Source organism: Xenopus tropicalis, chromosome 5 (assembly GCF_000004195.4).
Source record: "Xenopus tropicalis strain Nigerian chromosome 5, UCB_Xtro_10.0, whole genome shotgun sequence".
Lineage (NCBI taxonomy): Eukaryota > Metazoa > Chordata > Amphibia > Anura > Pipidae > Xenopus > Xenopus tropicalis.
The window spans coordinates 134661142-134678159 of record NC_030681.2 but is presented as its reverse complement, the minus strand read 5'-3'; the positions used below and the strand labels follow the sequence as shown (position 1 = coordinate 134678159).

Below are 17018 nucleotides of genomic sequence, written 5' to 3'. Positions count from 1 at the left end.
CTTACTAACATAGCTAGTACTTGTATTTTATAAATGTGTTTATGTAATGTTATCAATGTATATTGTAGTTTTGTATAAACATATAAATATATAACTCCGACCATGTGAAAAACTTAAGAGTGCACCTATTTATATCTATATTATGGGTAGAAATGTCTACGTGATGGGAGCATCCATTTCAATAGTTATATCCTTTGTCTTTCTGCTGTCGGTAGGGTTAGAGCCAACCTCCAGCCAATTCACCAGTCGCTAAAGCCAGATCCTTAACCCATATTTAGAAAAGATCACTTTATAAAGCAACGTTCACTCAACCAGCTTGTTTATTATCATTATATTATTATTATTATTATGAAGCATTGGTAAGCTACTAACACTTTTATAAGTATATAAAGAAAAAAAGATTGTGCAACATCTTAATGAAAAACATCTTTTTTCCTACCGCCCAAAAAGGACTCCACCTTCAAAAATAGCCAGTGCCCAGTTAAAATCTGCAATGTAATAATAATTTTTTACGTATTCTGTTTGCAGTTGAATCAATAGGGTGCATTCAGTTACTTAGACGCAGTGAGCAAAGTGCAATTTGGAGAGCAATCTCTTGCTGCAGTTGTGCTGTGTGTACCCTGCACTTCATTGCAAATCAGGCGCCATTGCGCCAAATATTTTGTAAGTCTGCCTGGTGTAATATTCAGTATTTGCTGGAGCCAACTCTAGTGTTCAGTGTGCAAATTAAATCTGTGCCTATTGTCCCGGGGTACTTATGGAACCCTAGAGCTACCGGCTACTCAGGGTTTCTCTGCGTCTGAGCGGCACCAACTATAGAGCATTGCAGAGAGTGCTTTTGAGGCTAGTGCTTCTAATAAAAGTGATTTTAGGTACAACTGGCTGGGGAAAAGTGCAGGTTGCCTACTCCCCTTGTGTTCACAAAATAAATATGAACTACAGTATTTACAAAGGAAAACATGTTTTGCACAAGTTTGCACATATCGTCTCTGTTAATGCCACTTATTACTCTGTCTCATCTGAATTCCACCCCTGTCCCTTATTGTCATAGATATACTGTTATCCAGATTGACCTCTTTGCTGGTGGTTTCCCATGGTGGGAGCATTGCTTAGAACCACCGAATCCAAGAAAAAAAGTAAACAGAATAATGCAATTACACAGTTAAACTGATACCATAAAATAAATTGCAGAAAAAGACCCAGCTTGCTGTTAATGATTTTATTTTCCTTTCCATGTGCGATCATCTTGTACCCATCTCCTTCCTATCACACACAAGCCAGCGTGCAACCCGGGCATATGCTGTTAGCTACTCATCTGATTGGCAGCAAACCCCCGTCCCAGTGCTATTGTATGGCTAATACATATGCACAATAGCATAATGTTCTTTTATTAGGAGAGGATGTATCTCATTCAGCAGGCTCTGTGCCGGCATTCCATCTCTTCTGTCACTCTCGCTTTAGGGGTTGAATAGTGGGCTGGGATCTTTGTGTGAGTATTTGTTTTCTAAGCTTATTAAGCAAGAACCTTAAATAGGGGATGGTTTCTCTTAGGCTTACATTTTTATATTCCGTCTATTGATTCTGCAATTGCGACTTGTTAGCTGTGGTCACATTGCTCTCTCTGGCTCTGCCAAGGCTACTCTTCCCTCAGGAAACAGGCACAGGCTTTAATCTACAGTGGGAGAAGCTTCTGCCTAGTGGTGCATCCATATTTAATAGGGACATAAGGGTTCAGTGTAGGAGATATAATAGGAGTATAATAATGAGGCCCTTATTATTACATGTTCTGCTGTGCTCTGTACTGTTTCTGTCTATGAGAATTTGTCTGGGTGGCACTAAAGGACAAGCAATCCCTTTACTCCAAGACTTTAGTATGTTGTTGACTAATGTGTGAGAAAGGTCTGAATATGTGACCGATTGCACTAATAAAGTATAATCCATTCCATAGTTATATATATATAAGCATGTAGAACACAGAGTACTCATGGGACTTATGTATTTTGTACTGCACATATCTCTAAGTCATAGTCAGAAATACTCTACTTTGATTTTACAAGCCTGGAGTGGGTGCCTGCCAATATCTAATTAAAGGGGTGGTTCACCTTCAGGTTAACATTTAGTTATAGAATAGCCTATTCTTAGAAAATTTTTCATTGGTCTTTATTTTTTATCTGTTGTAGTTTATGAATTATTTGCCTTTCTCTTCAGCCAAAAACTATTCCCCCTAGGTTACAATGTTATTGTTATTGTTACTTTTTATTACTGTATATACTCGAGTATAAGCCGATCCGAATATAAGCCGAGGTACCTAATTTTACCTAAGAAAACTGGAAAAACGTATTGACTCGAGTATAAGCCTAGGGGAAATGCAGCCGCTACTGCTAAGTTTCAATAATCAAAATAACTACCAATAAAGTTACATTAATTGAGGCATCAGTGGGGCATATGTTTTTAAATATTTATTTCAAAGAAAAACAACAAGTTAGCTCTGTAAGTGGAGAAGAGGGTCAACAAAAACAATATGGTATCAACAATGTTAACTTAAGAGTACTACCCCCCTTAGCTCAATCCTTGAAAACTGTATATAGTTTATATAGAATATAAAGTGCCATGCATAGTGCAGAATGGGACAAGTGAGGATGGTAGATAAAGATGAATTCAGGTACGGGCCAGGGCACTGGAGGGTCTGGTTGCGGGTGGCCTAATTTGCACACAAAGGACAGAGGGGGCAAGTCTGGAGGGACCCATGGCACCCGACTCGAGTATAAGCCGAGGGTGACTTTTTCAGCACATTTCGGGTCTTGAAAAACTAGGCTTATACTCGAGTATATACAGTACTTATTTATCTATTTAGACCCTACACTATTCATATTCCTGTCTCTCTATCAAGCCACTGCCTCGTTGTTTGTTAAAACTGAACCATACCAACCATATAACTGCTGAAATTCCAAACTGGAGAATTGCTAATCAATTAAAAAAAATGCAAATAATATGCAGACCAACTGCAAAATGACAAGGTTTCCTACCAAATAAAGCCTCCTGTAAGCTGATAGGGTGCATAGAGGCTGCCTAATAGCCAATCTTAGCCCTTATTTGGCACCTCCATGAACTTTTATGGTGCTTGTGTTGCTCCCCAAGTCTTTTTACATTTGACTGTGGCTCATGAGTAAGAAAGGTTGGAATTCCCTGATCTACATCATACTAAAAATTAATTTAAAGGTGACCATAATCGTATCTACTGCCTTAGCTGTAGGTTCAAAGGCTCATTTGGGCCCCAGTAGATGGGTGAGTTGATTGTATACTGGATTTGTGCTAATGGAAAGCATATGTGGGCAGAGGTTCTATGGCACCTAAACAGAACAATCTATTCCAGCACGGTCACTATCTTCAAAGAGTTTGTTCCTCCTGTGCTTGTGGGGGTTAAATAAGGGTTGGCTGTTTTCTCCCATACTCCAAATATATACACAAATGTTAAACTTGATAAAAACTAACCCTAGTGTGTGTGTGTCATAGGGACCATAAGCTCCACTGGGGCAGGGACTAATGTGAATAATATATAATCTCTGAAATGCCCTGGGGAATGTATTGGCGCTAAATAAATAGAGAAGAAGGAAACGGGATTAGTGCATTTACAACAAAAATGTCATGTTATATTACTTCAGATGCAATGCAGTAGGCTACTGTCAAATGCTTCTTGTCACGTACAACTGCTAGCAATCACCTCCGTATATTAGAGAGCTAAATCAAATAATTTAGCAGCTTCATTCTCTGAATGATCCCATAATTCAGGAATGGCAGTGAGACGTTCTGTACTGATTCCCATTTGTAGCATTGTGCTAGTGGCTGCTCCTGAAATCAATGGCGATGAGCTAATTGCTCTCCTGTCTGTGGGATCATAGATCACAAGCAAGACTGAACCAACAGCATCCTACCAGCGATTGGGGAAACCAATAAGGCACTAAAGCACTAAATATACCTTGATGAGTATTGCTTAATTGTAAAGAATGCAGAAACCAAGAAATAGACAGGGAATACAAATAATGGGGCCCAGTGACCCATAATGCAGCCTAGGGAAGCAGGGCTTGACTGGGATAGGGGGGGTGCACCCCTCCTCCTATATGTTACAGTGTTCTGTGATTGGCCGGCTTGAATTTCCTGGGCTTTGGCTGGGAGGGGCAGAGCTACGCAGGGCAGCATGGGGCTTACCCTATAGTTTGTGTAGGACATCAGGAGGAGCAGCAGCTTGCATCATCCCACCCTCCCTCCCTAGGAGACGGGGTGTGTTTGTTGTTGCAGTTGGCGGAGGGCACCTTTACACTGAGCCCTGGGGGAAGTTATAATGGGGTATTTGACAAGAAGTGAAAATAGCTTGGCAGGTCCTGATAGGAAGGTAGGCAGCCTGGTTTAGGGCTGGGGAGAAAGGAGGCAGGAACCAGGCTTTACGGTTGGGAGCAGGTTGAGCCATTGGGGCGAGTAAGGCAAGGTTGCCGGTTTAAGTAAATGTTTGTTATACAAATGGTTTGGTTACAAGTTGACAATGTTATACATGTTAAGTGATGTTTACTGTTTTGACATAAATCAACAACATTTGCCATCTCTTTCCAACCAAGGTGTCTCATTAGGGATAGGAGGTTACGGGGTTGGGTCAAATGGGAAGGGTGCAGTGTCAAGGCTGCACTTATCATGTGGCATCGTTTAGAGATATGCTGGTCCCAGTTCACTGTGAGAAAGAAACCAATAGTGTTTGAGTTTTGTCTTTTTTTTGCCAGCAGTTGTTTATCCTTCTATCCTATAGCACACACTATAGGCATAACCACCCTTTTCTATACAAAATTTCACTATATGCCTTTGAATATATGGTATGAGTCAATATAAGTTTAAATGGACATTATTTTGTCTTTTTCAGGTGCCGACACCCCACCCACCTGTGGGCAAAGCACTGTCACTTCAGCTTCACCTCCCAGAAAAGACAGGGAAAGTGCAAATGCTCAGGTACTCAAGAAATGCACTGTAACGAAATATGCTAAAATCCCTTGAGGATCAGTTTATGATTGGGTTATATTCCTGGCACTGGGTTTCATGTGCCAACAAGAAGTATTGTAATTCATTTACCTGAAATGTTTTTTGTACTAGAAATGGGATCCTTGTTTAATGGATCTAACCCTATTCTGGGTCCAGAAAGAACTGTCCTACCTACTATCATGTATCAAGTGAAACAGTATACACATACAAAGGAAGCAGCTACTCAAAACCTGGCCATGATTATCTTGTTGTTACCTCTGTGCTTGTGCTTTTTTTAAAAAAAAAAAATATTACACTTAAATTCAAAAGTGGTGAATACGGTAATGTGGCAATATTAAATTAAATTTGTGTTGGGGGAATATTTAATTGAGAAGGATTTGGGGATTTTTGCGGATAACAAACTGTGTGACTCTAGGCAGTGTCAGTCAAAGGTGTCTTTGAAAGCAAAAACTGTCTTGCATCAAAAAATGACATTTACTCTGGGTGAAAGCATAATTGTGCCTCTTTATAGATCCCTGGTAAGGCCTCACCTAGAGTATGCGGTGCAGTTTTGACTATTAATGAAAATGCAGAGATATGCAGAGATAGGAATGGAACAATGGAAAGGCTATCAAGGTTGGGGTTGTTTTCTCTGGAGAAAATGTGCTTGTGAGGGGACATGATTACATTAGAGGAAAGATAGAGGGGGATTTTTTTCACACATAAAATAACAAGAATGGAGCCCCTCCCCCTTAGGAGAACTATTGTAAAATTACAAATTAGTGAAATGAATCATTTCTAAATATAATGTATTAAAAATGTTGTAGAGTGTAAAAAATATTTCACTTATTATAATGGTGCCATGGGCAGCTGCCTCTCTCCTACCTGACTCTGGCCAGCTCTGAGGTCGGGGTTGGATTTATTTGGATAACTAGTTTGCCCTCACTCTCTAATCTCTGTAAGTGACTAATCTCTCCAAAATGCCTTTCCACTGTCAACAAAGGGAATCGCTGGTGGAAAGGCTTGGTTTTTAGTTTCCAAAGTCGCACAAAGTTTCCTCCCCAAAGCGATTCTGGAGAGATTAGTCACTTGTGATAAATCTCTGCTACCGCGGGCGACTAATCTCTCCATGGGACATTAGCTAAATCAGCTAGAAGGAGATAGTACAGAAGAGAAAGGAAACTCCATATAGTGTAGTACTGACAATAACTGTGGCAAACTAAAATATATTAACTCTATACTTCATAACAATGGATGCATTTTTGGATGCAGAGGGTTATAGTTCTGTGGTAGTTAACACACCGCAGTCCAAGTGCTTTTACAATAGTATGTGTTCACATCAGTAAGTGATGATATGTTGTGAACACTAGTCATGAGCGTATCGGCGAAAACAGCAAAAAAGGCGAAAAAATCCCCAAAATGTGTTTTACGCGACTGCACCTATTTTGCTGCAACCACTCCCAATTTGACACAACTTTGCCCATTTTGATGCGACTGCTCCTATTTTGACGCGCCCGTGACTTTTTTTGACGCGCAACAAATTTTTCTGCTGCGATATTTCACGGAAGTTTTCTGGCGAAAACATTTGCTCACCCCTAGTGAACACCTATTCTGTTGTAGAAGCTCTTGGACTGTGTTTAAACTACCACAGAACTATAACCCCCTGCACCCAAAAATGGATCCATTGTTATGAAGTACAGAGTTAATATATTGTAGTTTGCCACAGTTATTTGCACCCAATAATAGCTTTTTGCCTTTTTTATTAAGTATGCTTGAATCATAATAGTAACAGAATTTATACATTTTCTTTTCTCACAGTTAACACTACATTATATAGGAGAGTAAAACAGCATCTCCTTGTTTATATCAAGCATTAGTTTTTTTACATCCAATATTTTAAAATATTTCCTTGTGTGTTTTTTTTCCTGAAAAGATTTATTGCCATAGTGAATAGTGTATCTCTGATCGCACTGCGCAATACCCTTTCTTCCATATGTAATAAAAGGTACTAAGATTGGGCAAGTGCAGTAACCTATAGCAACCATTAAAGATGTTTGCTTTTAAACAGGTGACCAGTAAATGCTGCCTATGAAGTGGATGCTATAAGTCAGTGATCCCCAACCAGTGGCTCGGGGGCAACATGTTGCTCACCAACCCCTTGGGTGTTGCTCTCAGTGCCCCCAAACCAGGTAGTTATTTTTGAATTCCTGACTTGGGGGCAAGTTTTGGTTGAATAAAAACAAGATTTAGTACAAAATAAAGCCACTGTAAGCTGATAGTGTGCATAGAGGCCCCTAATAGCCAATCACAGCCCTTATTTGGCTCCTCCATGAACTTTTATGGTGCTTGTGTTGCTCCCCAAGTCTTTTTACACTGTGGCTCATGAGTAAGAAAGGTTTGGGACTCCTGCTATAGGTGATTAGATCAGTAATTGTACCTTTTATTATATTTGCCCATTTGTATGTTATTTTGGTTATTATATTCTATTGCATGATCAGTTTTGCATAGGTGTTGTTTGTGCCTGTAAAGCTTATTTGGCCAAACACAATAGTTTTAATTAGGCTTGGCAAAGAATTGCAAAGGTTTGAGTGTTGAGCTGTTTGGATTTTAGCGATTTTATTGCATTATATTGTTCTTGGTTAGTTTTTCTTGCTCATGAAGATTTTGCGTTTTATATTTCATTGGGGTCTCTACATGCCACATAGTTTAGTAAATCTATGCATATTGGGCATCAAACAGTTCAATGGACCCTTGGTCTTCATATTTAGGATGTTTTATCTTGGTACCTAATGTGAATTTCAGATAATTCATCAAAACTGGTAATTTTAGGAATCTATGGGCTAAACATATTTTTTGTGTCTTTACCCAATATAAAAAGTTTGTAAATGTGTTGATTTTACAGTAGCTAAAGTGACCTCCAGGACAATGTGTATGCACTAACTTCTTAGGGGTCTCTACATGCCAGATACATTGGTGATCATGTGCCCAATGGGCCTCAAATGGTTTGGTAGCCCCCTGGCATTCATATTTATGATGTGTAAGAGCCCTTAGTGAGAAGGAGTTTTAGGACATACAGTTTGTAGAGAGGATACTTTGCATTCAGCATTGGGGAGGGCGGAGCTTTGCTATTGGGTTTGTGACATCACAGCAAGCTGTTGCCATTCCCATTCAGCAATCACTTTAACTGGCTCCTAAAAGTCTCTTATATTATTCCTTTTATTTAAAAAAGTAAGCATTTTTGTTAGACAACTATATTTGGGAATACTTGAAACCATCAGACACAGGAAGAAACCCCGATGACAACTATATTGGTTCCACTGACCCTTTCACTCTATGGTAGCAAAATAGTCTTCAAGTTTCAACACAAGAACTGAATCTCCTGTCACCACATACAGTAATAAGGACACTCGATAGCCAAAATACAGCAGTACGTCTTTCTCCTGCTCTTTATAGGATTTTTAACTATTCCAAACCACTGTCTTCCAGTTGTAGCTTGTTGGTCATTCAGGCAGGTACATGCCGGATTATCTGTGCCTGAACAATGAGAATTTTTGAGTTCTCTCAAAATGCACAACAGAGAAGTGCCAATACTATCTAGAGAATTGTTTGTGTTTCACAGCATTAAAGGAACAGTAACACCAAAAAATGAACGTGTATAAAAGTAACTAAAATATAATGTTCTGCTGCCATGCACTGGTAAAAGTTGTGTGTTTACTTCAGAAAGTCTACTATAATTTATATAAATAAGCTGCTATGTAGCCATGGAGGCAGCCATTCAAAGGAGAAAAGGCACAGGCACATAGCAGATAACAGATAAAACACTATTGTATTCTACAGAACTTATCTGTTATCTGCTATGTAACCTGTGCCTTTTCTCCTTTTTTCCAGCTTGAATGGCTGCCCCCGTGGCTACACAGCAGCTTATTGTATAAATTATAGTAGTGTTACTGTAGCAAACACACCAGTTTTACCAGTGCAGGGCAACAGTGCATTATATATTTATTACTTTAAAGCTCTTTCATTTTTTAGTGTTACTGTTCCTTTAACCTTTTTCCTAATATGTTTGTTTGTTTACTACACAATTTTGTATTCAGACTCTTGATTCCTTTTATGGGAAGAGTGGGGTACAGTATATAGGGAGAGCGGGGTACAGTGTATGGGAAGAGCGGGGTACAGTGTATGGGAAGAGCGGGGTACTGTGTAGGGGGAGAGCGGGGTACAGTGTATGGGGAGAGTGGGGTACAGTGTATGGGGAGAGCGGGGTATAGTGTATGGGGACAGTGGGGTACAGTGTATGGGGAGAGCGGGGTACAGTGTATGGGGAGAGCGGGGTACAGTGTATGGGTAGAGCGGGGTACAGTGTATGGGGAGAGGAGAGTATAGTGTATGGGGAAAGTGGGGTACAGTGTATGGGGACAGTGGGGTACAGTGTATGGGGAGAGCAGGGTACAGTGTATGGGGACAGTGGGGTACAGTGTATGGGGAGAGCAGGGTACAGTGTATGGGGACAGTGGGGTACAGTGTATGGGGACAGTGTTGTACAGTGTATGGGGACAGTGGGGTACAGAGTATGGGGAGAGCAGGGTACAGTGTATGGGGACAGCGGGGTACAGTGTATGGGGACAGTGGGGTACAATGTATGGGGACAGTGGGGTACAGTGTATGGGGACAGTGGGGTACAGTGTATGGGGAGAGCGGGGTACAGTGTATGGGTACAGTGGGGTACAATGTATGGGGAGAGCAGGGTACAGTGTATGGGGACAGTGGGGTACAGTGTATGGGGACAGTGGGGTACAGTGTATGGGGACAGTGGGGTACAGTGTATGGGGAGAGCAGGGTACAGTGTATGGGGACAGTGGGGTACAGTGTATGGGGACAGTGGGGTACAGTGTATGGGGACAGTGGGGTACAGTGTATGGGGACAGTGGGGTACAGTGTATGGGGACAGCGGGGTACAGTGTATGGGGAGAGCAGGGTACAGTGTATGGGGAGAGCGGGGTACAGTGTATGGGGACAGTGGGGTACAGTGTATGGGGACAGTGGGGTACAGTGTATGGGGACAGTGGGGTACAGTGTATGGGGAGAGCAGGGTACAGTGTATGGGGAGAGCAGGGTACAGTGTATGGGGACAGTGGGGTACAGTGTATGGGGACAGTGGGGTACAGTGTATGGGGAGAGCAGGGTACAGTGTATGGGGACAGTGGGGTACAGTGTATGGGGACAGTGGGGTACAGTGTATGGGGAGAGCAGGGTACAGTGTATGGGGAGAGCAGGGTACAGTGTATGGGGACAGTGGGGTACAGTGTATGGGGACAGTGGGGTACAGTGTATGGGGAGAGCAGGGTACAGTGTATGGGGACAGTGGGGTACAGTGTATGGGGACAGTGGGGTACAGTGTATGGGGACAGTGGGGTACAGTGTATGGGGAGAGCAGGGGACAGTGAAAACCTACTTTTTCAAAGATGACAAATAGGCTGGGAAGGGAGAATATTTGCTTTAAGAGCAATTAATTTAACAAGATTAGGAAATTGATTTAGAAATTATGCTGTTTTGCGTTTCCCTGCCAACATATTGTTTTGTGAATGTGTAGGGAAATACATTTTTTTTATTGAATCTGTTTTATTGGCCTCACAATGCAGTCATAGGGTTTTGCAATAAAAGAGATGCAATGTTTGCTACAGGTCTAATCACCTATAGAAAGAAGGTAACATTAACTTGTCATCTGTTTTAAAGCATCTTGGGCAAACTTTGCACCTGTTACAGTGTATGGGGATAGTGCTTTAATCTAGATGTTGTTGCCATTGCAAATTATGGGGTGAAAGGAAAAGCAATGAGACTGCAGTAAACAGAAAAACTTTTTTAGGGTTGAAACCTAGTCAGGGAATGAGTTTTATTTATGAAGCTAAAATGCCCTTATGCAGTTAGCAACCCATAGCAACCAATCAGATCTTTTCTTTTTTTCCTCCTTTTAATGTGTAGACCATGGTTGGACTGGCCTGCCAGAAGCTCCTAGTGGGTCCCAGCTCAAGTAGACCCCAAACAAAGACATTTTCCCTTTGACAATTGCCCTTGATTTCAGGTTTGCAGTAGTTCAATTATGTTAGTAAATTAGCAATGTTGGGTAGGGAATTAATATAATTGCAAGTGCAAAGTTTTCTTAAGGTCTAGTAACCAATCATCAAGGAGAATTTACCGTCCACATATTTTACTACATTTATCTGTTTGAAAATTGGAGACTTTGATGTTGTGCTCATTTATAATTATTATTATGAGGTTTTCATTATTAAGTTTGTGCCCATGCTAGCTTTTACTTGGTGCACTTTTTTTTCTGGAGATTTTCTGTGCTTTTTTACAATAATCACTAACTATGCAAAACTTTAGAAAACATTCACTCGAGTAATTCCTTTCAAGTTTTTCCTTGAACCACCAACTCATTTTTTGATAAATCTTCCCCTTATTGTCATTGTGACCGAAATTACCTTGTGTCTTGCACCAATATTCCCACTACTAATATGTGCGACTCACCAGGTTCAAAACGCAGATGAAAAAAGGCCCAATGGACCCTTCAGTTTATACCTGCCAACACATTCAGAATTGCCTCCATAGACTTCTTCTAGTCTGAATATGACCGGAAGGAGTCAATGACAGGGTAATACACATACTGTAGGGACCCATAGGGTAATATGCCCCCATGGCTTTAAACCTTTAAAATTTCCTTCTTTCTTCTTGTTACTGGGCAAAGACCCATGTATCTAGTTTGATATTAGCGTTTTGTGCCTTCCATTTGCGACCATTCCATTTGCTCTCTAATATAATGTTTAGCAAAGGGGTGGGTCTTCATTTTTGGTTGCGTCTGTAGACTCAGGTGGAAGTTCCACTGAGCCTGGGATCAACAGGGCCCCAGTAAGCCATTTACCCTAGAGACTACATCTAGCTCTAGTGAAGTCGGGGAACAGGGACCTCGCGAACGAGGATTGACAAGAACAGGAAAACATCTGTTACAGCACTTTCCAGAAAAGTGAGATAGTAAGACTAGTTAGAAAGAGCAGTTTTTGGCTCCAACCAGCAGAGATTAGCTGGAAGTACCCTTCCCTACAGGCATTGTTGCCTTAGTGCAGGACCGCGGTTAAGACGCAGGATTCAGGTTAGTTCCTATGCCTGATCTACAGTCAGCGGATTGGGATCCTTGACCAGTAAGGTACACATCCTAAGGATACCAGATACTTGTCCAGACTACTTTCTACAGTGGTGCCATGCTGTTTCTCTGTCTTTACCCTGCCCACACTCTGTAGAGGTGGGATAAACTGGTGGACCAACCCTTTTCTATCCTCGGTGTCTTTATCTGGTAACTCCTCTGAGTGAGTATTGCATAACCCTTTGGATCTTTTGTCTTGGGTAGTGATGAGCGAATCTGTTCCGTTTTTGCCGAAAAATTTGCGAATCTTTCAAAAGATCCGCGAAACGGCGGAAAATTAGCCATTAGAAATGGCTATTGTTTCGTCGCCCGCGGCTATTATTTTGTCGCGCGGCTATTGTTTCGTCGCCCGCGGCTATTATTTTGTCGCACGGCTATTGTTTCGTCGCCCGCGGCTATTGTTTTGTCGCGCGGCTATTATTTCGTCGCGCGGCTATTGTTTCGTCGTCCGCGGCTATTGTTTTTGGACGTGCGGCGAATTTTTCCGCGGCGAAAATTTTCATCCGTTTCGTGAAACAACCCGCCAATGGCGAAACGCGGAAATTTGCCGCGAATCCATGCCTAGCGAAACTTTTCGCCCATCACTAGTCTTGGGCAAATAAACAAGTTCTGTTTTACCGCAAAAAAAAAACCCTTCTGTCGTCCACTCTTTTAATTACTTTGCACACAGCCTAAATGAGTTGTAGTTGCACTACACCCCAAGGATATTTCAACATAGCGAAAGCCCATCTTGTGTGTTAGAGTCCTATGTACCCCATGCTCTAAAGCTCATCTAGCTCTTATTGCCTGTTTTTTCAGCCAAATAGGGGTTACATATATGAGAGATTAAGATGCTTTCTTAAGCCCTATGGTTATCAACCAGAAAACTTCTCCCATGCAAGGAAAAAGCTATATATATACATTTTCTTTATGTTAAATAAAAATGTAAACCTACAGAACACACAGTATTGTATATGGGTCCAGAAAAAGATGTACATGATAAAGAAGGACACAGCCTTATGAATCTCACGGTTACATTGGCATGAGTTCAAGTTTGGTGGAAGACCTTTTGCACCTGAATATTTATGTATTGTTTTAAGATCCACGAAACTCCGACATTTGTAGAGTTTTGAAATTTAGGAATTTGATCTCTACCAAGAAATTCCTTCCTACGCATGCTGGCAGGTGGAAAGCTCAATGCATTTTAATTGCCATAAATGTACTGACTTTTTTTCATTGCCTTTCTAAATTATCATTACCCACTTTCCTATCAAAGAATTATAGTATTTTGTGTTATTGTTCCATTAATGCATAACACAGGTGTTTGTGGTAATGGAGAATTTAAAAAAAAAAAAAAATTCAGTTTCTTTTAGTCAAACCTTTTAATTCAGCAACACAGAGTAAAAAAAAAGTCCTTGTTTCCACTAGGATTACTGTGCTGTACCTAAGAGAGGATGACATTTTTGTGCCACTGTCTAAGTGCAATTATCTTTGGTTTCCTGGATGAGTCAGTGCATGACCTTAAGCACGGGGCAAAGCAAGTCACCCAATTTAAGATTACTTACTCCTTCCTCTCTAGCTCAGCGCTCAAATTATTCCTGGGGACTGCTAAGGCATAGACTGCTTGTCGAGGTTTTATAATTAAAGAGAAACAATGGCTAAAACATTAGCAACTACAGTGTACAGAACACACATTTTTTTTCATCTACAAATTTAGATGGTTCCTTCTTGTCTTCCAACAAAACATTATAATTATCATGGTATTTATCTACAGTGTTGAGCAAATACAGTGTTGAGAAAAAAAGTAATTGGAAAAAATTGTAACTACAACTTTTATTTTTTATTTTTTATTTTTTGACAGTTTTTTTGCATATACAGGTTTCAGATCCGTTATCCGGAAACCCATTATCCAGAAAGTTCCAAATTACGGAAAGGCCATAACCCATAGACTCCATTATAAGCAATTAATTCTAATTTTTAAAAATGATTTCCTTTTTCTCTGTAATAATAAAACAATACCTTGTACTTGATCCCAACTAAGATATAATTAATCTTTATTGGAGGCAAAACAATTCTATTGGGTTTATTTAATGTATAAAAAAATCTTTTAGTAGACTTAAGTTATGGAGATCCAAATTATGGAAAGATCCCTTATCCGGAAAACCCCAGGTCCCGAGCATTCTGGATAATGGGTCCCATACCTGTATAAGTTTAACAGTCAAGCTTTGCATTATATCTAGATGTATCTCAAATATTGAATGTGTCTGTATGTGTTAAGTCATACAGTCACAGGGAGAGAGAGCATAAAGAGAGAAGGAAGTAAAGTAGGAAGAAAGAGAAGGGAAGAGAACAGGGGAGAGAGAGAGGAGAAAGAAAAAAAAATTATGAAGAGCAAATAATATACGTTATTAGCTATTATTCCTGGGTATCCACCTCAGTAAAGTTCTTCCATGAGTCCCATTTCTTATGGGGGTTACGTAGAGAGTTCTTAATCCTTGCATTGTGATATTCAAGGGTTCGAGAGAGGTTGATAAAGTGTTTTAGTTCTAGCATTGAGGGAATAAGATTGGTTTTCCATTTTTGGGCTAAGTAACCACAACTTTTTTTTTTTATTGCACAAAAAACGCAACTTTTCTGTATTGTCATCCAAAAGCCAGCACCAAAAAAGCTAGAAAAGTGCCAACATATTGCTCAGTTCTGTACATAAGTACAGTTATGGGATCCCTTATCAAGAAACAAATTATCCAGAAAGCTCCAAATTACGGAAAGCCTGTCTCCCATAGACTCCATTTTAATAAAATAATTCTGAATTTTAAAACTGATTTTCTTTTTCTCTGTAATAATAAAACAGTACCTTGTACTAGATCCCAACTAAGATATAATTACCCCTTATTGGGGGCAAAACCATCCTATTGGGTTTATTTAATGGTTAAATGATTCCCTTTTCTCTGTAATAATAAAACATTACCTGTACTTGATCCCAACTAAGATATAATTACCCCTTATTGGGGGCAAAACCATCCTATTGGGTTTATTTAATGGTTAAATGATTCCCTTTTCTCTGTAATAATAAAACAGTACCTGTTCTTGATCCCAACTAAGATATAATTACCCCTTATTGGGGGCAGAACAGCCCTATTGGGTTTATTTAATGGTTAAATGATTCCCTTTTCTCTGTAATAATAAAACAGTACCTGTTCTTGATCCCAACTAAGATATAATTACCCCTTATTGGGGGCAGAACAGCCCTATTGGGTTTATTTAATGGTTAAATGATTCCCTTTTCTCTGTAATAATAAAACAGTACCTTGTACTAGATCCCAACTAAGATATAATTACCCCTTATTGGGGGCAAAACCATCCTATTGGGTTTATTTAATGGTTAAATGATTCCCTTTTCTCTGTAATAATAAAACAGTACCTGTTCTTGATCCCAACTAAGATATAATTACCCCTTATTGGGGGCAGAACAGCCCTATTGGGTTTATTTAATGGTTAAATGATTTCCCTTTTCTCTGTAATAATAAAACAGTACCTGTACTTGATCCCAACTAAGATATAATTACCCCTTATTGGGGGCAGAACAGCCCTATTGGGTTTATTTAATGTTTAAATGATTCCCTTTTCTCTGTAATAATAAAACAGTACCTGTACTTGATCCCAACTAAGATATAATTACCCCTTATTGGGGGCAGAACAGCCCTATTGGGTTTATTTAATGGTTAAATGATTCCCTTTTCTCTGTAATAATAAAACAGTACCTGTACTTGATCCCAACTAAGATATAATTACCCCTTATTGGGGGCAGAACAGCCCTATTGGGTTTATTTAATGTTTAAATGATTCCCTTTTCTCTGTAATAATAAAACAGTACCTGTACTTGATCCCGACTAAGATATAATTACCCCTTATTGGGGCAGAACAGCCCTATTGGGTTTATTTAATGGTTAAATGATTCCCTTTTCTCTGTAATAATAAAATAGTACCTTGTAATTGATCCCAACTAAGATATAAATAATCCTTATTGGATGCATACCAATCCTGTTGGGTTTAATTAATGTTTTCTTTGTATATTCTTTATTTATAAGCATAGACATTTTTTCAATTTTATATCACATATGAAAAGAAAGGGGGGGTAAAGAGAGAGAACACGTGTGACGAAGTACATCCATTCAGGCCCCAGATAGTCCTCTCTGGGTGCCTATTATGTTATTGGTAGCTATGCCATGAGTTGTATGTCCCTGTTAGATGCTGACTCCTTCCAGTCGCTGATGTAAGTAGTTCTAATGGCTGCGTAGGGGAACCAAAATCATCATATTGAGTCCGCTGAGTTGAGATTTTCAATGTGGTATGCTACCATTTTGGCACAGTTACTATCATAGTTCTGTTGTGTCGTCACATGTGGTTAGGATGGGGGGATAGTTACATTCAATAGGAATACAATCATAATAATAATTAAAGAAGAAAAGGAAAAAAGAACAGTAACCTGATAGGTCGCACAGCCGTTCCGCTCCCATTGGTTTTTCTAGCTTAATTTTAATATTTACATATGTTTTTGCCCTCCTAGTTTGCGGTATAGCTTCTTTCTTAATGGGATTCCAGGAATACTACCCATGCTGCCCATGTTTGTACAAATACTTCATGCTTCCCTTGCACACTGGTCAAGAGTTCCTCCATGCACATAATGGACCCCATTTCTACTATCCATTCATTTATATTTGGTACCACAGTTGTCTTCCAGTGTCTGGGAATGACCGCTCTAGCTGCTCCAAGGCAGAAACCTGTTAGTGATCTCTTATATTTGGGGGCTGATCCAGGGAGCATGGATAGTAACCCTATCTTT

The 17018-nt window shown here is 39.9% G+C and overlaps 1 protein-coding gene across 11 annotated transcripts in view; it reads left to right on the top strand.

Moving 5' to 3' along the window:
• The window catches only part of myt1l (myelin transcription factor 1 like), a 303857-nt gene that overhangs the window by 162997 nt on the left and 123842 nt on the right, over positions 1 to 17018 (top strand). For all 11 annotated transcript variants that reach the window (XM_031902860.1, XM_031902863.1, XM_031902856.1 and 8 more), the window contains exon 4: positions 4907 to 4992. Coding sequence is in view for 1 of the 11 variants with exons in the window: in XM_031902863.1 (XP_031758723.1) it covers positions 4985 to 4992 (8 nt within the window). In the remaining 10 variants the exon portion in view is untranslated. The remainder of the gene's footprint in view (positions 1 to 4906; positions 4993 to 17018) is intronic.